Below are 22,309 nucleotides of genomic sequence, written 5' to 3'. Positions count from 1 at the left end.
AAGCCTAGTGGGAGTTGCAATGCTTTGAAGAAAGCAGCCTGACGGTGTTCAAAGCAGATGATATTGCTCACCGCAGGCTTTGCTTTCATATCCCATACTCATTAAACCGGTCCTTCTGCAAATATTTGCAAAAAGAGACCCATGGAAGAGTGGCCAAGTGGAGTCCTTCATTTCTTTCTTCTTTGAGAGGCTCAACTGGTAAATCATGACCCAGAAATGGCTTGCAGGTCTGATAGGGTCAAGCAGGGAAAGCAAAGCTAAATGTAAATAATAAACTGCAACAATCATATATATATAAGTAGGACAGGAAAGCAAAGAAAAATTTGTCAACTTTCATAATGGAGAAAATGTTTGCAGTGCAAAACAAAAAGCAGAGCAAAGGGAAAAAAACAATATAAACCAAAAAAGCAAACCGAAAACCAAAATAAACAAAGAGCAAAACAAAACCAAAAAAAGCAGAGCAAATCAAAATAAAACAAAGCAGAACAAAAGCAGAGCATATCAAAACAGAAGCAAAGCAAAATGGAAAACAAAAATCTGAACAAAGCAAAATAACAAAACAAAAAGCTGACCAAAGCAAAACAAAACAAATCAGAACAAAAGCAGAGCATAGCAAACAAAGCAAAGCAAAATGAAAAACAAAACAAAAAGCAAAATGAAAAACAAAAAACATTAAGCAAAACAAAACAAAGCACAACAAAAGAAGAGCATAGCGAAACAAAGCTGAACAAAAGCAGAGCATAGCAAACAAAGCAAAACGAAAAGCAAAATGAAAAACAAAACAAAGCAAAATGAAAAACAAAAAGCTGCGCAAAACAAAACGAAAAGCAAAATGAAAATCAAACTAAAACAAAAAGCAACACAAAACAAAAGGAAAAAATAAACAGATCAAAGTGAAACAAAAATCAAAGCAGAAAGCATAACTCTATATGTCATAAACTATATTAAATACAAGTTTTTGTCAGAGCTGTGGTACAGTCAGTGCATAGTGTGACCTTTATCTTCTCCACTGTCCTGTTATTTTAAGGCAAAGAAAAAAGTCAATTAAGAAAAAAATACAAATATATTAATAAAAGACTCTTGCTGGCTGTTTTGGCCACTTACAGTTTATCTGGAGCTCCTTCCAAGCGTGACGCACTGACGGTCGGCACGTTTTCCTGATTAATGCGTGGCAAGTGAATGAGCAGCAGTTAAAAATAAAAAGGGCAAGTGCTTCCAACTGAGTGATTGGGTCATTTATCCCCATCACGATGTGATATTTTAGTGCTGGGGTTTCGAGACCTCTGATGATGAAGTATTCGGGGGGTTGATTTTCAGGTGTCGCCATTTCGTGAAACACGTTTTTGCTCTTTGTGAGAATAAAGGGCATAAACAAGTGTAAGTAGACATGAGAAGTGATAGAGAAGATTACTGTTTTGGCCACCTTATTCTGTCTCGGATGATGTAGCCAAGATCATCCGAGAGCAAGGAGTAATAAGTGCACTTTCACAGATGTGAAAGTGATGGAGTGAGAACAGAGGGCCGAGTGCTGGAACAAGGAGCGACAAACATGTTGCCATTTCTGTTCGTGTACAGACACTATCCATATCTCTGGCAGGGAGATGCATGCTTATGGCCCCGGTACAGGCTGTTGGCACACTTGATTTAAAGCGGCTGGTGTTTGTTAAAGCTGATGCGAGCCGAAAGCATTCTGGTTTCATGTAGTCATGCTCACAGCCAAAAGGTGCATCAGCTTGGTTTATCGAGAGCAATTACAGGCCATCCTTGGGGAGCCCATTACAACACTTGGATTTACGGCTCTGCAACTGGTGTTGCATCCATACAGGATCCGATTTAGGATTTCCAAAAAAAAAAAAGGACATAAAATTTAAAGCACATGAAGTCATTTTTAAATGAAAAAAAAAAAAAAAAACTAGAGACCTTGATAAATTAAAATTTGGGGAGCCCATTACAACACTTGGCTTTACGGCTCTGCAACTGGTGTTGCATCCATACAGGATCCGACTTAGGATTTCCCCAAAAAAACAAAAGGACATAAAATTTAAAGCACATGAAGTCATTTTTAAATGAAAAAAAAAAAAAAACTAGAGACCTTGATAAATTAAAATTTGTTTTATTTTTACTTTTTATTTCATTTTTATGTATTTATCAAGCGGCAACCTCCCGCTCTCTTTTGTGAAGCCAACAAGGAAGTGACTTAAACTGTAATTCGTCAACTGACCGCTGGAGGCTGGCTGCAAAAGGGAGTCAACCCCATAGACTCCCCATGTTAAAATGCCCAACTTTACAGCAAAAAAACATGTTTACAGCCTGGTACAAAAAATAATTTTGGTCTATAAAGCTAATTTTGCCCTTCATGACAACTGTGAGGGGGGTGAATTTTTATATAACTCATCTGTTTAAATTATATTAAGCCTTAAAGTTCTGCATAATCAAGTATCGTGGCCACTTGAGTGACAGTTGGATTGCTGCTGCTGATGCTGCCATCGCGCTAGGTGGGCGTGGTTTCAGCAACCAGCTCCCGACTCTTTGCACATTTTCGATTATCAGGGTGTGACGCGCGGTGACGCGCTGCCAAGATGGTGACGGCCGCCTCCACCAACTTTGAGCTTCAAAAAAGCTCTTCAGAAATCTACGGGTGACGTCACAGACACTACCTCCATGTTTTTATACAGTCTATGGTATTTATAAGTAAAAGAAATTGTTTGAAAAATAAGCAATGTTTTTAGAGATCAAAGTTGTGACTGAATTTTGCATAGTTTGTTTGTTTGTTTGTTTATCTAGCTAATTTATGACAACATCATTCTCAGCACCATATACCAATCAGGGTTTTGGTTTTAAGTTGTGACTGAATATATTGTATGTTTAGTGTCATGTTTTTAATTGTAAATTAAAAGCATATTAAAAATAAATAGCAAAAATGTAAAAAAATATATAAATATAGTTTGAATATTTAACATGAACTGTATAGGTCCCAAATTATGCCTAATTATTGAAACAGGCATAAGTTTATGGTTTGTTGTTAGTTAGTTTGTTTGTTTTTTGTTTGTTTGTTTTGTTGTTGTTTCTTTGTTTGTAAATATGAATTTTGATAGTATCGTGCTCTCAGCAGCCAATTTTATTTATTGCATAAACTGTTTATCCTAATTGCAATTGAAGCTTTATTTATTTGTTTGTTTTGTTGGTTGGTTGGTTGATTGATTTTTTCACCTTTAAATGACAGTGCAGTGGAAAAACAAAAATATATATGGGAACCATTTTAAAAGTTGATAAACTTTTATTTTGCTGTCCTACTCATACCTATGGATATTGCATTTTATTATTTGCATTTAGCATTGTTTTTTCTCCTTTGGGAAACATGACATGTGTTGTCTCTGTTCTAGCCTTCCAGCAGCAGTGAAAGAGCAGCCAGTGTGTTTTCTCCCTAGAGAACAGAAAGCAGCTTGAATGCCAAAGCGTTATGAGAGAGAATCGTGATGCTTTTGTTCCAGGCAGTATTTTCTTTCAGGTTAAGCTTCAGGCTAGATCCGTCTGACTCAGGTTAAATGGGCAGCCCTCAAAATAAAGCTCTGAATCTTTTGCGTTGGTGATCTTCAGGGAATGCAAAAATGTGGAAGTGGAGTTTACAAAACAAGAAATGCCATATATTTAAATGAGAAAGTTTGTTTTATTATTGTTTTTATCATGCCTAAACAGGATCTACAATGTTTTTTATTTGCCACACCTGCCAGTGGTGGGTGAATTAAGAAAATTTGCAAAAAGTTCTTGCATTTTAATTTAAAATATGTATGTTTTTTCATATTCAGATTTTATTTTTTATTGTATTTTATTTTGATGCAATTCACTGATTCTTTTAATTAGATGCTTCCTTGAATAAAAGTGAAAGCTTATTTTATTTTATTTTATTTTATTTTATTTTATTTTATTTTTGACCAATAGCATTCACAGCACTATAACAACCAGTGTTTTGTTCATAATTTTGTTGCCCATAATTTCATTTTGTTGGTGTAATGTGTGGAATATTTAATGTACTGCATGTGGCATCACAAGACATAAAAACTTAAAATTAGATGAATATTTTAATGATAAAAATTTAGTGTTTTGTACCTTTTTGTTTTATTAAACCAGTAAATTCATTTTTATTCACATTTGCCCTTAATTGGTACCTGTTTATTTTGGACACTCAACATTGATTTGCAGCACCGAATCGACTGCGAGTCGTTTGTTTTTAAAGAAATTTCTTGTTTTGAAGGAACTTGATTGGATGCTGGTGTTCTGATGATCCTACAAAGCTCCTTAACCAATTTAACCACTTCACTAAACAACCCCAATGTAGGTTCACCACTACCATCTAGGCCAATATTTATAGCAAAGAAAAGCAAATTATGATTACATTTTCATTCTGATCAAGAAAATGAGGAAGTGTTGTGATTGACAGTAGACATTAACATTTTGGACACACAGACCCATGGTGACTGCAGTGGTCATGGCGCCTTAAATACTTTCTTGCGGTACATTCTGTTCCTCTGCCCTGCGTTCTGCATGCTAAACAGAGCCCCGTACGGGCCAATTTGCAGCAGCCAATTTACCAACGTCGCTTTGAATTTGCTGGAAGTAAAAAAGGCAGAGAAGTGCTTGGAGCTTCATGAAATGGGAAGTCTGGGGCAGCTAAAACCTTCACCCACATACACATACGCAAATGTACGAAGCCACACGCGCTTAGAAATGTAGAGATTATCTGTTCGGCATGCATCCAGATGTGTTAGAGAGTCCCAGAGGGTTAGAAAGAGGCATTTCTGACAGGACTGTGACAGGGCTTAATTAGCTGCTGAACTTAGGAAACGTTTTCTCTAGATTGTTGTCATTTGAATAGATTAAGACGCATTTTTGCTCATGCTAAACTGCTTATGTTCACAGCCACGGATTAGAGTGACATGCAAATAAAAAGCTTGAATGTGTCACTTCAGAAGAGCTAAAGTTGAGTGCTAAAGTAGGCTAGCATGTAGCTATGTGTGAGATTATCGCTGAATGGGCTTTTTTAAACGTCCTGACTAACTAAATGCTAAGAAATTCATGGTAATCTTTCAGCTTTTCCCTCACATTGTGATGCTAATTATGTCAGTTGTGTTGAAGGAATGCTAAATGCTAGCATTTTCGCTAAAGTCTCAGGCGCTTTTCTGTACCTCAGGCTCTGTTTCTTTCTCACGGCAGATACTGAGGGTTGCGAGCACAACTGGAGGAAGTTTCACGGCCACTGCTACAGGTACTTCACCCGCAGACACACGTGGGAAGACGCGGAGAAGGACTGCAGAGAGCACAGCGGTCACCTGGCCAGCATCCATTCCACACAAGAGCAGGACTTCATTAATGGTCAGTATCAGAGTTCATCCCAGACAGAGTCACAAATACTCTTCTGGAACTAAAAAAAAATAAAATAATGTGCTTACATTCAAAAGTTTGGGGTTAGATTTAATGTTTCTGCTCCCTAAGGCTGGATTTATTTGATTAAAAAAAAAAAATACAGTAAAAATGTATTATTGCAATTTAAAATAACTATTTCTATTTTAATAGATTTTTAAATGTAATCTATTGCTGTGATGCAAAGCTGAATTTTCAGCATCATTACTCCAGTCTTCAGTGTCACATGATCCTTCAGAAATCACTCTAAAATGCTGATTTGCTCAAGAAACATTTCTTATTATTATTCATTTTGAAAACTGTTGTGCTGCTTGCCATTTTTGTGGAAACCGTGATTTTTTTTCTCTCTCAGAATTCTTTAGTAAGAGCAAAGTTAAAAAGAACAGGGTTTCTTTTAAATAGAAGTCATTTGTAACATTGTACTGTAAATGGCTTTAATGTCACTCTTGCCAAATTTAATGCATCCTTGCCAAATATTAGTATTAATTTCTTAAACAAAAAATAAAAAATAAATAATAATTCTGACCCCAAACTTTTAAATAATATGAAGTATGCAATTACTTGTAAAATTTAAAAATGTGTATTTTTTTTATTATTTGATACTCATATTTGGTACTCATATTTTCATTTTTGTGGTGTAATGTGATGGAAATTTTGTGTATAATTTGATAAATGATTTTATATGATAACATTTTCACATAAAATATGTTTGTATGTACCTTTTTTTGTTTTATTTAGCAACCAAATCCAGTTTTTATTCACGTTTACCATCAATAAGTGTCAATTTTAGACATCGATTTGCAGCACCAAATCAACTGCAAGTCATTTGTTTTCAATTAACATTTGCAAAAAATGTACCTCTGCTTAAAACCATTTTCAACCGACTAGCATGTATATATTAAGCTTTAGTAATGTTACAGCCATGAACCGTGATGATATATATTTAAAAAAAAAATTTATTGCGACGTGGCCAATTCAAATTCACTCTTATTAAACAGAAACCAATTCTTAAATTCTGTATTTTGCTGAACCCTGTTCTTCATGGGATATAAAACAGCAAATGGCCGGTATCTGTGGCTAATCTTCGTCTGTTTTACCTAATTAGCTTTGACTAAAACTATTTGCATAGCCTAGATTCGTTAATATCCAGCCAGATAGCTAAGAAAAGCGACAGGATGCTGACCTCCTGTATGCCACAGATTGCATTATGTCTCCCTCCCCTAGTCGAACCTAAATCCAGCGTAATGATGCTCGGTGTGGCCTCTCACAGCATGCTGTCTGCACACAGAGCCACGGCGCTCACCAAAAAGTGTGTTTAATCGCCTTGAAAATGGACATCTCCACCCCTGCAATAAAGGGGGCACAGCCATTAGGAAGATTAATGGGCCCTGTAATGATGTTAATCAGTAACACCGTGATTGAAATTCCATTACAGCCAGACCAAAAAAAAAAATCCTCGCAAATGCATCTTGGGACGATCTGATGGCTTCTGGCTTGAGCTTGAATTGTGATTGTGATAACACCATCATTCGGCTCCCAGTGGCCCTGAAGGAGACATAAAGCAGACTACAACTTAAAGGGGAAGCATTAGCTCTGCATTTTATGACACTAAGACTCTATTTACTCATGGTTTTAACCTGGTCTTCAGTGGGTGTCTTGGTTGCTGGTTACATCTGGTATTAATATGAGTGTTTTCATCAGATATATTGTGAAATAAGTGTGATTTAAATATGTGCTGGAAGTAAAAACTTCTAAATGAATGCAAATCATGTATGTTTTTAATAATAATAATAATAATAGTAAAGCATTTGAAATGTCTTGTGCTTTTTAAACAGGACTGTGCCATGAAAACACATGGATTGGTCTGAATGACAGGATGGTGGAAGAAGACTTTCAGTGGACTGATAACATGGATCTGGTGAGACTGGAACAATCAGTATAAAATTTATACAACGTATACAAAATTGTATAATATTTTATATTTTAATTGTATGTTCACCTGAAATATCTAAATATAATAAAATAAATATTTAATTTAAATACTTTTAATTAAATAGAACATTTGATATAAATATTTAAATTAACATTTATTTGTATATTTTATTAGATTTTTTAATTAACTGTTTTTAGATTTTTTTTATTCATGTGTTTTAATAGATGTTTTTTTATTATTATTTCTATATTTAAACAAAATATTTCATTGAAATATTTACATCCATTAACAAATAAATTATTATATTTAATATAAAAATGTAAATGAAAATGTATTTAATATATTTAATTAGATTTATAATTTAGTTTTTATCCATCAACAAATAAAAAATACTACATAATTGATTTGTATGTTTAAAATAGACAAAAAAAAATAGTTTTTAAATATTTGAATGGACAGAAATAAAATATAACATTTAAGTTTATTAGATTTATTAAAAAAAATTATATCAGCTTTATTTGTTCATGTTTTTTTAATGTTGTTTTAGATTATTCCTATATTTAAACTAAATATTTAATTGACATATTTATATCCATCAACAAATAAAATGTATATATATTTATCTTAATATACTGTATAATTAGAATGTATAAAATAGAAAATAAATAAAATGTAATTTAATACAAATATTTAAATTGACTTGTATTTTAATATTTAATTGTTTTTAATGTAATTTTTACTTTTTATATACATTAGATTTATTTATGTATTATAAATAGACTTTTTATTGAAATATCTATATATTTATACTAGATATTTAATTGAAATATATCAATCAACAGATAAAATATAATATTTAATAAAAATATATTAATTAACATTTATTTGAATATTTTATAGGATTTAATTTTCATCCATCAACAACTGAAATAGTTATATAATTAATTCTTAGATTTAAAATACACAACAAGTAAAATATTACCCTTAAAACAATTTTTTAATTAAATATTTATTTTTAGATAAATTTGAATTATTAAACCATTTTAAATGGACCTTTCATTGAAATCTTTACATTTAAACTAAATATTTAATTGAAATACTTATATCCATCAACATACAAAATATTACATTTAATATATTTTTTTATAATTTGAATAAATTATTTACAATAAAATGTACATTTTAGTACAAATATCAAAAGATACAGTACAATCAATCATTTAAACTAATCACTATATGATAATGAAGGCAATATGATCAGATAGATCATGCAAATGAATTTATGCACCAAATAAGTTTATATAATATATTATACCAGACCCATTAGATGTATCTGAAAACCCATTTGTATTAGATATATAAGACAGGACACGATATACCTAGTAAAGCCATGGGATTGGATTTAGCCCTGAAATATCCATATTTCCTTCTCCAGCAATATGAGAACTGGAGGGAGAACCAGCCGGATAATTTCTTTGCGGGCGGAGAGGACTGCGTGGTGATGATCGCCCATGAGAACGGCAAATGGAACGATGTGCCCTGCAACTACAACCTGCCCTACATCTGCAAAAAAGGCACAGGTGAGCGGATGAGAGGGGAGGAATTGGGAAAAGAGGACAAATACTGTACAGCCTCGCTTTCTACCACACTGTACTGTTTCCTCCAGTACTGACCTCCTTTTGTTAACTTTATTCACACGTCTTCATGAGATGTTCCTCATATGCTCTTTCATTTATATCTCTTCCTTTGACTGAAATCAATGCTGCTTCTGCTGTCATCACTTACTTTCATGTTATTCAGAACTCATTTGACTTTATTTCTTCTGTGGAACACAAGATTTATTTTGAATAATGTACTGGTCACACTTTTCCATGAATCAGTGAGTTGAACTCAAGAACCTGATCAGTCTGATTCATGAACAATCATTTAGACTGGTTGTGTGAATAATTCAACGATTCACTGTAAAGATTAAAGTCAAAAGATTGATTTGTTCTCACACGAAGCTATTATCATATGACTTCAGAAGACATGAAATATATATCAACCACTTTTATGATACTTTTATGCTTTTGGCCTTTTTTATGCTTTTGTGTACTTTTTTACTTTATTTTTTATTTAAATTTTAATTCAATTCAATTCCATTCAAGTTTATTTGTATAGTGGTTTTCATGATACACATCGTTGCAAAACAGCTTTACAAAAAATGTTAATTATATTTAAAAATTTTAATTATATTTAGTAGTAGGTTACTAGTGGTGACTATGGCAGAAATGTACAGTAAGAATCATGCAGTTAGTTACAAATTACACGTAATCGAACAGACGGTGAAAACTATTAACTGCAATGATTAGAGGAGAATGGGGACGGTTGCAACACTTTTTGCATTTCCTTTTAATATTTATCTATCCACAAATGAAAGAATTATATATATACATATATATATATGTGTGTGTGTGTGTGTGTGTGTGTGTGTGTATATATAATATGTATATGTATATATATATATATATATATATATATATATATATATATATATATATAGTACAGGTCAAAAGTTTGGGAAACATTACTATTTTTAATGTTTTTGAAAGAAGTCTCTTCTGCTCATCAAGCCTGCATTTATTTGATCAAAAATACAGAAAAAAAACAGTAATATTGTGAAATATTATTACAACTTAAAATAATAGTTTTCTATTTGAATATACTTTAATGTATTCCTGTGATGCAAAGCTGAATTTTCAGCATCATTACTCCAGCCTTCAGTGTCACATGTAACATCCAGTCTATCACATGATCATTTAGAAATCATTCTAATATTCTGATTTATTATGAGTGTTGGAAACAGTTCTGCTGTCTAATATATTTGATGAATAAAAAGGTTAAAAAGAACTGCATTTATTCAAAAGAAAAAAAAAATTTCTAATAATATATATTCTAATAATATATTTCTTTACTATCACTTTTTATCAATTTAACACATCCTTGCTGAATAAAAGTATTGATTTTATAAAAAAAAAAAAAAAAAGAAAGAAATCTAAGGGATTAAGGGATTAAGAGATTTGTTATTACAAAATATTTATATTTTAAAAACATAGCTTCTTTTTTTTATTTTTATTTTTTTTACTTTTTATTCATCAAAGTATCCTAAAAAAGTATCACATGTTCTGAAAAAATATTAAGCAGCAGAACTGTTTCCAACTTTGATAATGAATCATCATATTAGAATGATTTCTAAAGGATCATGTGATAATGATCCTAAAAATTCAGCTTTGCATCACAGAAATAAATGATAATTTAAAGTATAATAAATTTAAAAACAATTATTTTAAATTGTAATAATATATCACAATATTAAAAAAAAATTCTGTATTTTTGATCAAATAAATGCAGGCTTGATGAGCAGAAGAAACTTCTTTCAAAAATATTAAAAATAGTAATGTTTCCAAACTTTTGACCTGTACTGTATATATATATATATATTTATTATATATTATATATATATTTTTGACCTGTACTGTATATATATATATATATATATATTTTTTATTGTTTAAAAGAGGTGTCCTCTGAAGGACCTGTTCTCCGGTTGACCCTTGTGAACCCAAAGTGTCTCATGTCATTCCAAACCTGTATGACTTTCTTTGTTCTGTGGATATTTTGAAGAATATTGGGAACAAAACCATTTTGGTTCCCACTGGCTTCCACTATATAGACAAAAAAAATAAAAACAATAATAATACAATGGAAGTCAATGGGAACCGAAACTTAGGTTACCAACATTCTTTAATATATCACAAAATAAAGGAAAGTCATACAGGTTTGGTATGACATGAGGGTGAATAAATGATAGCAGGATCTTCATTTCTGACTAAACTATTTCTATAACGAAGATCGATATTCCAAATCATTCCATTCCTCTTTTTTTATGTCACTGTGAACTTGTCATGTCAGTTTGTATGACTTCATTTTCACCAGCTCACAAGTCATCTCACGTCTTTTCGCCATCAGACAGTGGCCTCTACACTGTCACTCATTTCGTTCTGAGGATGTGATGGGCTCAGGAGGGCTGTGTGTTCAAAGCTTCGATCATGACATGGCGGACATGACTGGTTCTCTTCAGCCACTCGTAGTCGTCTAGCTCTGACGCATTCTGCTTCACCCGCACCTCTATGGGCTCATTAGATCGTTTTATCTGGTCATTTACATACAAAGCAGACTGAGGGTATGGAATTCATCAGGTCCGTCTGCCCTAGCTAGATATAAAGAGATACCTTGGGTTCACAAGGGCCAACCGGAGAACAGGTCCATCAGAGGATGCCTCTCAGGAGGCGCAGACCATGAAGGACCTGCTCTGGAGAGCCAGTGAAACACGTTTCTCACTTCCTATTGAATGCCTGGCCTCCGTTCCATAATTTAATACTCAATTCATTATTAAAAAGCGTTTGAGCTTACGTGGGTAGGCTGGCTTACGTGTTTAAGCTTACATGGTAGATTTCAGTAGGATTTAGAATTAGATGTTTAACTGAAATATATCTAAATATTTAATTGAAATATTTATATTAAACTAATTATGAAGTTAAATATAAAAATATTTAATTAAAAATGTATATTAAAAGGGATATTTTATGTTTTTTTTTGTATTTTTTATTTATAAATGTATTTTGTATTAATTATGTTGTGATGTATTTTTTTTTTTAAAATAATTATTTTTTTGATTTATTTATATAAATTAATACAAATATTATATTTAATATAAAAAAAAATTTATTTAATGTAACAAGTCTCATTAGCTTTCCAGAGCAGGTCCATCAGGGTCTAGACCCCCTGAGAGGTTTTCTCTGAAGGACCTGTTCTCCGTCAGCCCTTGTGAACCCAAAGTGTCTAACTGAACTGAAATTTTAACTGAAACTGAATTTAACTGTAATATCTATATATTTAACTGAAATATCTGTATATATTCAAACGTAAATTTTATTTGAAATATTTACATCAAACTTTTATCAAACAAATACAATATCACTTTTAATTTAAATATTTGAATAAAATTTACTTTTATTATTTAAATATCTATATATTGAAACTAAATACCAGAGTTGTTCTGTCATGGTCCGGACCTCCTGAGACGTATTTTCTGAAGGACCTGTTCTCCAGTTGGTCCTTGTGAACCCAAAGTGTCTCTTTAGATCTACACTAGACTAAACGATCTCTTTAGATAAACTAGACAAAAATTCATAATTTCTCTGAAAATCTTCAAATACACATACACATTAGCATTGTAGGTGTACACAGGGGTTACACCGGGCAGTAGCCGCAGATTTTAATCGATGGTGTGCTTGTTCAGTTTTGAGCAAACAGTTGTATGGCTGGCACACGTACACAGCTCAGCCAGCTGTCATTTGCAAGACCACCTGGGAAACATTTCCAACCACCCCCACCACCTGCCTCTCTGTCCCCTTTTGTCCATCAGCCCTCCCCCAGTCATTCTGTCATTCAAACTGTCAGCGCTATTGATCATGCAATCCCTCCAGCCTGGCCTTAATACAATACAACAATCCCTTAAGAACAGCGAACAATAGACAGTCACATGATATTAACTTAGAGATGTGCTTTAAACAGATGTTCTGCAATATCAGTCGGTGTGTTTCTCTTGTGATGTAATAGTTTTTATGCTGAGCTCCAGATTTTGCTGGAGGTAAAGATGCCTGAATCCGGAGTGTTGAGCACAAGCCTCAGGGTGATGCTGACTCAGTTGAAGAACCCCTATCTGTGTCTGTGTTATTGAATCACCTTGACTTTTGCCTGCCAGCTTTGATATTTGTATGAATGAGGTGAGACGCATCCTGGGGCATTCTGCACGGTCTGGTCGATATGATAGCGCTGCGATAAACCTCTTTCCTTTGTCCTCTGCAAAAATGCTTCAACTTGCAGTTGAAAAGCAAATAGGATATCTGTTATCAGTCACTTCATATGTGCAAAGTAACCTGCCGCATATAAGCTATAATAACAACATAGATTCAAATATAAGGCAAATTTTAAAAAAATGAATTTATAATATTTTAGGTTTGCAATTAAAATATATAATTTGTTAGATTCATTAATAAAACTAAAAACTATTATTATTATATTTAATTACAAAATTAACTTAATTTAAGAAAATCTAGTTTTTTGTTTTATTAATGCACATACACTTTTTTTATATATATATATATATATATAAAAGGTTTTGTAAATATAAACAGTTTATTTTGTTTTAAAATTATACATATGATTTCTTACATTGCATATTAAAATTAAGTTTTTATTTGATAAGTAAACTAATAATAATACAACTGAAATAAATTATTATATTTAAGAAATTAATAAATTAAGTCAGTCTTAAATGTATCATTTTTTATTTTATGAATGCACATAGATAAACATTTTTGTGTGAATTATATATATATATATATATAGAGAGAGAGAGAGAGATTATAATTGAAAATAAATGTGTGTGTGTGTGTGTGTGTGTGTGTGTGTGTGTGTGTGTGTGTGTGTGTGTGTGTGTGTAAGAGAGTTCATTAATAAATGTAATATTTGTTTTATATGTTTATAATTTCTCAACTATAAAAAGCATCTTTGTAAATATAGTTTCATTTGTTTTAAAATTGTGCATAAGATTTATTACATTGCTTGCTTAATTAGTTTTTATTTTATTAATAAATGTAATATGTGTGTTATTTTTAAAATAATTTTAAAATGTTTGTAAATATATTTTATTTGTTTATATTAATTTATTAATATATTGTTTTATATGTAAGTATAAAATATATTTAATTTATTATATATAATATATAATTTAATTATTATGCTTTGTAATTTTTTTTTTTTTTTTTCAGATATTTTTTTCTTCTCAGTGAAGATCTGGAATAGAATATAGAATAAAGTGACAATCATACATTTTTAAGCATGGCTTAGTTGTCTGAATACTTTTTGAGGCCAGTGTATCTAAATGTGTACAGTGTGTACAGGATTGAGTGTTTATTTTTTGTTTTGTCTATTATTTATTTTTTTTTTTTATTGTTGGATCTGGGCTTGTGTTTGTTTGGATTGAGGATGGTTAGCGCAGGAGTGAGTGTTTTTAAGTGTGACATTTGCCTCCTGTCCTCAGCCTAGAAGGTCATACCTCTTTCTCTCCAGACAAAGAAGCTCCCCACCATAAAAAAAACTGCATACAACAAAACTCATCAGGCTTACAAGCAGCCGCTGACTTCCCAGATCAATTCCAGCTCATACCGTCACTGATTAGGTGGCAATTCCTGCCCGTCCTGAGCAACAGATAACCTGCAGTTCCTTCCCAGAATTGATTTGATTCTGAAAATGCTGTGAAATCCTGCAAGGAGGTTAATGGCGCGACTTGCTCTGGAGCGTTTGATAAAGAAAATCTTACTTGAAGGGGAAAAGCTAAAGTGCCAAGGCCATAAAGTCTGCCGAAGTGAAGACATTAAACACTCAAATCACAGGTCAGCTTTATGATGTGTCGCTGCAAATGAACAAGCTGAGGTGATTATAGAGAGCAGCTTTGGATTATAGGTTTGCTGTTCATAGTGTATGAATGTACAGGGAGCCGTATAGCACGGGCTAATTGTTTGTGTCTGCGCCCTGATTGGTTCCCTGAGGTGTTTACTGGCCCACCGCGACAAAAGAATAGGCGACTCCTGCGTCTTCAGTCAAGCGATACGCTGAGTTTCAGCTCCGAGGGCGCCACCTATTGAAAGAAAAGGGAACTGCAGCTCTTTAAACATGTTTAATTAGATAAATGTCACCGTGAGGCACTGCTAGAGAAGAGTATGTCACTAGACTGTGACGCTTTAGGGTTGAATATGACTACAGCAATTTTTTTCATACACCATGCCTGATATGTCTAGAGAAAAGAGTACATTTGAAACACATTTTACTTCTGAATTAAGTAAAACTTAATTCAGATATGAGATATGAGTATCCAATGAAAAATGTCTAGTGGGAATTGATTGGAGCTTAAAAAATAGGAAATTGATTGATTGATTCATTTATTTATTTACGTGATTTTTTTTAGCATATATTCTGTGCTGTTCACATAAAATTTTTAAAGAAAAATCAGGAATTAATTGTATTTTAAAAAGTGGGATTTGTGTGACAAGTGGCTGGGGTGGATTCATTTATTCATTCATTCATTCATTAATTCATTTAATATGCAATAAAATTCACAATGAATCACCAGGAAATATGGATGTCCAAAATATCAGTTATTGGCCAGGTATTAAATTATATCAGTTATTAAATTAGTTTTATATGTTTTTATTTTTTATTTTTTTGTTATAAATATCTTTTATTATAAATTGTTTTGTTGTATTCATTATTATTGTATTTAAAAGTGTATATATATATATATATATATATTATATATATATATAATTTTTAGCTTTCCCACCATCTAACCCTCATTAAATGTTAAGCTTTAAAAACACTAATTTTATTAGACTGTTAAATGTAATCTTCAGCAAATTTCAAAATAAATATTTATTTTCAGAATGTTGTGATGCCTGAATTCACTTTGTACCATTCAAAACTATTGATTTTAGTTTTTATGTGTTTTATTTTTAATTTAGACAAAATAATATAGCCATTGGTTATCGGTCATCAGCTACAACACTGAAAAATCTGACAGAATTTCAGTAACAGTGCATTATTTCCAGGAACCTGTATTAAGAAAGTATGTTGATTCATTTGATGTCGAAACAAGATTTATTTACATTTTCGTAATCCTACATCGTCTTTCTTGCAGTACTATGTGGAGCTCCGCCCACCGTGGACAACGCTTTCCTGATTGGTCGGAAGCGTTCGCATTATGACATACACTCTGTGGTGCGTTACCAGTGCGGTGACAGTTTCCTGCAGCGCCACATTCCCACCATCAAGTGTCGCGCCAACGGCAAATGGGACCGGCCCAAGATCATCTGTACGAAGTGTGAGTAACCCAACTTTATTCTCTAAATGTCAATCTCAAGAACCAAATGACCAGACTCTTTTTTGTATCCTCAGCAAGGAGATCTCACCGCTACAGACGCCACCACCACAAGTCCCACCACGAGCGCAGAAAGCACAAGAGGCACGGTTCAGGAGGTCATCGAGGTCAACAGGAGGGTCACGGCCATTTCTAACCAAATAATCCCCTCCTTTCCGCTAGCCTTTCACCTAAACCTCCTTATCTTTGATATCTGACGGCCTTTCACCTTTCCCCCTTCTAGTCTGGCTCAGTCTACCCCCATTATGATCAGAGGGGCACTGCTGGACCCCACAAGGACTATAACAATTTCACTTTTCCGTCTCTTTAATCCCTTAATGTTACATCTCATTTTAGTGGATCCAACATGAAGAAAGTTCTTTCGTACCTTAAATGTAGAAAACACTCTAGGTAACTGTTTATGTATTTTTACATAAGCATTAATTGAGCGGGTGGGTTGGTACTACATGTAAATATTGTATTTCATTTCAAAATGTGGGATCAAATCGAAACAGCCAGGAAATGCTTGGGATTGGTTAGCTTATGCAGTATTTCTTGGCTGTTTTGACGTTGGTTTGCTCTTTGTAAGACATTAACCTAATTTATACAGTATTTCTGAGTATTGGTGTGTTTTGAGTTGAGAGGAGTGGTGCTCATCTGGATTTTACATGAAAATTAAATCAGGCTCATGTCATTCCAAACCTGTATGATTTTATTTCTTCCATCGAACACAAAAGGACAAGAGTGACTGGCAACAAGAGCTTTAAAAAATGGCACCATAAAAGTAGTTGTGCACTGTATTTGACGTCTTCTGAAGCCGTACGATAGATTTGTGCGTAAAAAAGACCGAAGTTCAAATAAAAGTCATTGCTCCATTGTAGCTTTCAAAGAAATGTTGAACGAGATTTCAAATCCACATTGGTGGAGTTTTCTGCAAATAATCATTTCAATTTAGCATTTTCCTCACACAAATGTATCGGATACCTTCAGTATTGGTGTGTTTTGGGTTGCGAAGACTGGTGTTCATCTGGATTTTCAGTGTAGAAACTGCACAATTCACACAAAAATGAACTAATACTCATGTTGTTCCAAACCCGTAAGATTTTATTTCTTACGTCGAGCAAAAAAAGGAGATGAGTGACTGGCTATAAATGAGCAATATCAGCTACGAGTGTGATATTGCGTTTATGCAACAGTTTGACGGCACGAGTGTGTAAAAACATAAGAAACAACAACAGAGTGTCTTTAAAAACCCTTTTTTGTGCAAAACTACTTCCTTCTGCCACAGATTCAAATCGCAAGTTGACGGTTTAACAACTGAGCCCAAGCGTCTGTTTCTATTTCAAAAACGTCACTTTAGAACTATTTTAAGTCTAAACAAGTACATTCTTGCTTAAAAAAACTCTTAAAACTGTATTCCGTGACACAAAAACAGTAATATTTATAAAATTATGGTGGATTTGGGCCATGATATTCACTTTGAGAAACGGTTGGAGAACTGATATCGCTTGAATATCGCACTCCTCTCAGCCAATCAGATTTGAGGACCAGAAAGAACTGTTGTATAAATGACAATAAAGTACCCTGAAAGTATGAATTTAACGTCTTCTGAAACCGTATGATAGATTTGTGCGAGAAGCAGACCGAAGTTATTCATAATCAAAAAGTTGTTATTTTATTGTAGCTTTTGCGGAAATGTGACGTTTGATCTCATTTATGTCAAACTGGTGACGAACGAGATTTCAGATCTGTTTGTTTGCTTTTTTTTTTTTTTTGTGAATAATCATTGAATTCTTGCAGGGGTGTGTGTGGGGGGGGGGGGGTTCTCATACAAACTAATCAAAAATCTTCAGAAGAAGAATATAGCACACATGTGGTCATGCAAACCACTTTTATGAAACTTTAATGGTGCTCCACTGGAAAAGAGCAGCTTGGACTCTCTGCAAAGTATCTTCTTTTGTGCTCCACAGACAAAAGAACATAACACGGGTTTGAAATGACATGAGGTTAAATAACTAATGATAGACTTAATTGTTGGGGTCAAAATATTCCTTTAAGTCCTTAAACAGCTTTTAACTAGTTGTTACGAAGATATATTTCAAGCCTCGAGAAAAGGTTTTCTATCTTTCACAGTTATTGACTTTGAATGACTTGACAAGAATTAGATGAAATGTGCCACAGTAAAATCCCCCCTACTTTTGGTTCCTCCATCTGTTATTGATGGTCTGTGTCATGATCTCCCACTTTCTCACCCACAGAGGAGAAATTGTCCTGTCAGAGCCTGTCGGTGAGAAAAGAGCGAGAATTAGAGGGCCGGAAAGAGAGGTTTGACTTGCTGGTCTTAATTGCACTCGACTACATAAACGCCACATCAAACTGAGCCGGTGACAAGGTACTTTTAACAGCCTTGGGGGTTGCAGATATGCCCGTAATTAGCTTCTCGAAGTAGCACACTTAAGGAAGAAATATAACAGGGATGGATTCCCATGGGTGGGTTGAGGACGGAAACAAAGAATCCAGATGGTGCGATATCACATACGAGTTAGATGTTAAAAGTGCTCATGGGTAAATTTCAGAGGCAGGGATACCTCCAGCACTGAAGATCAGGAGGTTAAAAAGGAAAGGCTCATGCAGAAGAAGGCCAGTTGAGAGGCAGCATTTGGCCTTCTGTTCTCCTCAGAGTGAAAGATTTGGTCTGGACTCACTGAGGTTTCCAAATGCACCCTTTTTTCATCCCTACCAGGTGTGTGTCCTGTTTTTCAAAGAGTACTGCGACAGCTGACTCAAAAATGAGGACCGCTTCTTATTCCCTCCCCTCTCAACTATCCTCCTTACCTTAAAAAAGGGCAGACTCTTTCTTTTTTATGGCGCATTTCTCTAATGCCGGGGTTTGTGCTTATCTCTCGCTGTTCCTTTCTCAATGTCCCAGTGAGATTGCAAACGTAGCCCAGTTTTCTGCCAACTTCTTTTCAACGTCAGCGCTCCCCCTTATTTCCTTTTCTACCTTTATCCACCTTTTTTAATAGACTTTTCTTTTTAATTCAAGGATGAAAAGCCAATAGTCTTAATATCTGAACAATTCATCTTTTTGTTCCAAGAAACGTAATTAATGTTGAGGTTATTAGTGCTTATTTTGATAAAGAAGCAATTGACCTCAAGAAAAGGATGATTAAAATTTTGAAAAATAAAAAGCTGTTTTTGAACATTTTGAAGTTAAGTCAAAAACGGAGGAACATGCATTTGTAGTAAATTTCACAAAAACATTAATTTTGCATTATTTTTTATTATTTATATATGTGTGTGTTCACTTGTTCACTTCATAATAATTTCAGAGTGGTTAATTTTCTTGAAAATAATGTCACAATGCAAAACAAAATCCACATCCTTAAAGTAAAATAACTTTTTTTCTTTCGATTTTGGGGTGAATACTGACCTGCTCTGGGCGGGTTTCGTACAATTCATTCTAATGCCCATGCATGATTTGCATCGAACAGGAGGTGCACCAGTGTTATGCAATTTATCTGTCAAATTGGAGTCTCATTCTGATACCCAGGATCCTAATAATCCATATTAGCTGCTAATGTACCTCTATATCACACTAATAGCTCTTTACAGCCCTCAGCTGAGGCTAGCGAAGGAAGGCAGATGGCTAACAATGTGGCAACATAATTGTGAGCCTTGATTATAAAAATGAATCTCTAAACAAAGAATGTTCACAGCTGTCTTTTGGCAGGCATTCTGAAGAACTATAAGAGGCAGCTGCGGGATTTTCTTTCTTTCTTTTCTTTCTGCAAGTTTTCTGACTAATTGCCACAGAGCAATTGCTGTCCCAGAGGTTGTTACGCTAGCTGCACCACCCCTTTGTAGTTACATTCGTGGAACATAGTCTTATTTAGGCTTGTTTGCATGACTCATTCAGCCAGATTTGTTGAGATTCTCGCAAGGAGAATATGCAAAATACACTCGCAATAGCCTCCAACAGTTTGTTTGCTATCTGCTGCTGCAGCCAAGAATGGCATTTTTCCATTTTGATAAAATGTTCATGTTGTATCGAGATGTTAACCTTGTTCTTTTCGTATTTACATAATTGTTGGAGGTAAAGAGGAAGCTACGGAGGTGAGACAGGAGCACAATGTCCTCTGTTTAATCAGGACTGCAGGTAATAAGCCACATCCATCATCACCTTCCGGACTATCACGGCCAGAGTAGCACGTCTGAATTTTTAGTGCGTTATCTTCGTCTGCTGGAAATGTCTTTGATTGTACGGTGTCAGAAAGGGAATTACCATGACAAAGAAGCCAGTTCAGCCGCTGGTGGCAGTGTGGATTGTTCTGGGAAATCACTGCTGCTTAGTATACTTAACCCGAACCTCCGGCGTTCCCTGTTCACCTAAACCGTGCTTTCATAGTCCGCACTTAACCTCATATAAATCTGTATTGGCACATAATCTTATCTGTAAATTCCATCTCAGCCAGCTGTCATATCATTATATAAGACTTTGTCATGCATGTCGTTTATTTGATGATAACACTGTTGGAGAGGACCTTAAAGAAGACTCTGATATGATACCGATTAATATGGTGGGGTCTTTAGCTTTACATTGATATGCATTTGGACTATGATGTTCCCGGACTTTTGTTACCTGAATTTCTGTTTACATTTCAGAACCAAGCATATGAGACTTTTCCTGTGTATTTACAGTTACAGCTCTTATTTCTGTTTATTATTTGTTGGCTTGAAGGGCATCCCGTCATTATTAATGACCCAGCATTCCCTGCTGTTACAAGCAGTAAATTCATTCCTCTGGCAGTAGCAAAACAACCTTGCGACAAAACCATAAAATCTTTTGACACCACTCCCCAGCTCGGTCATGTACAGCCTTTGTTTTCACTTCTTGATGTTTTCTTCTCATTTTTTATGTATGGATTTATTTATTTTTCACTTTTTAAAAATGAAATCTGGATGTGTTTGTTGCTTAGAGTCCCTGGACCTCAGTCACACAAGCTTACTCTCTGTTCTCCGATGCTAGGCAGAAAACACTACTGCTGCTGCGTCAAACACCAAACACCATCTTCTACATTGAGATACTGTTGTTTTTTTTTAAAGCATTTCTCTCTCTGGGATGACCTGAGTCAGGCTGTGTGAATTTGGTCCATGTGTGTTATTCAATATTTATTGATGTTCTTATGAATTCTAGTTCTGTCATTGTATTATATTCTTTACCGAATTAAAAACATTGGATGGGATCGGTAATGCCATTGAATTGCTCTTATCCTTTACAGTTGTTTTTGTTGCAGATTACACATTCTTATGGGTTTTTCCCATTAACTACACCACAAAAATGCGGTTCCAAACTTGTATGACTTTCTTTTCTCTGTAGAACACAAAAGGAGACATTTTGAAGAATTTTCATGCTGCTCTTTTCCATACAATGCATTTAAATAGTGACCAAGAAAGCCTTCAGGTTTGGAATGACATAAGGGTGAGTAAATGATGCCAGAATTGACATTTATAGATGAACTATCCCTTTAAGATCACGTTTTAACAAACTTGGACAACAACAGGTAATCATTAAATGGACACTTCACACTTTAATCTTCGGAACACAAATTAAGATATTTTTGATGAAATCCGAGAGCTTTCTGACCCTGCATAGACAGCAACACAACTACCATTTTCAAGACCAAGTAAGGTAGTAAGGACATCGTTAAAATAGTCCATGTGACATCAGTGGTTCAAACGTAATGTTATAATGCTACAAGAATACTTTTTGTGTGCAAAGAAAACAAAAATAACGTCTTTACTCAACGATGCGTCATGGTACATGGAACAGAAGAAATTGTTGAATAAAGTCTTTTTTTTTGCACACAAAAGCAGTATTCTCATAGCTTCATAACATTACGGTTGAACCACTGATGTCACATGGACTATTTTAACAA

The 22,309-nt window shown here is 34.0% G+C and overlaps 1 protein-coding gene across 1 annotated transcript in view; it reads left to right on the top strand.

Annotated features, from left to right (window-relative positions):
* The window catches only part of LOC109088291 (neurocan core protein-like), a 127,831-nt gene extending 106,198 nt beyond the window's left edge, over positions 1-21,633 (top strand). The window contains 5 exon segments of the mRNA XM_042749919.1: positions 5,212-5,370; positions 7,254-7,336; positions 8,787-8,931; positions 16,152-16,334; positions 16,409-21,633. Coding sequence (XP_042605853.1) covers positions 5,212-5,370; positions 7,254-7,336; positions 8,787-8,931; positions 16,152-16,334; positions 16,409-16,527 — 689 coding nt within the window. The 3' untranslated portion in view covers positions 16,528-21,633.
* Positions 21,634-22,309: the final 676 nt, after the last annotated feature.

This window comes from Cyprinus carpio, chromosome B22, assembly GCF_018340385.1.
Source record: "Cyprinus carpio isolate SPL01 chromosome B22, ASM1834038v1, whole genome shotgun sequence".
Classification (NCBI taxonomy): domain Eukaryota; kingdom Metazoa; phylum Chordata; class Actinopteri; order Cypriniformes; family Cyprinidae; genus Cyprinus; species Cyprinus carpio.
The sequence above is the reverse complement of the archived record's forward strand: the minus strand, read 5'-3'. Positions and strand labels throughout refer to the sequence as shown.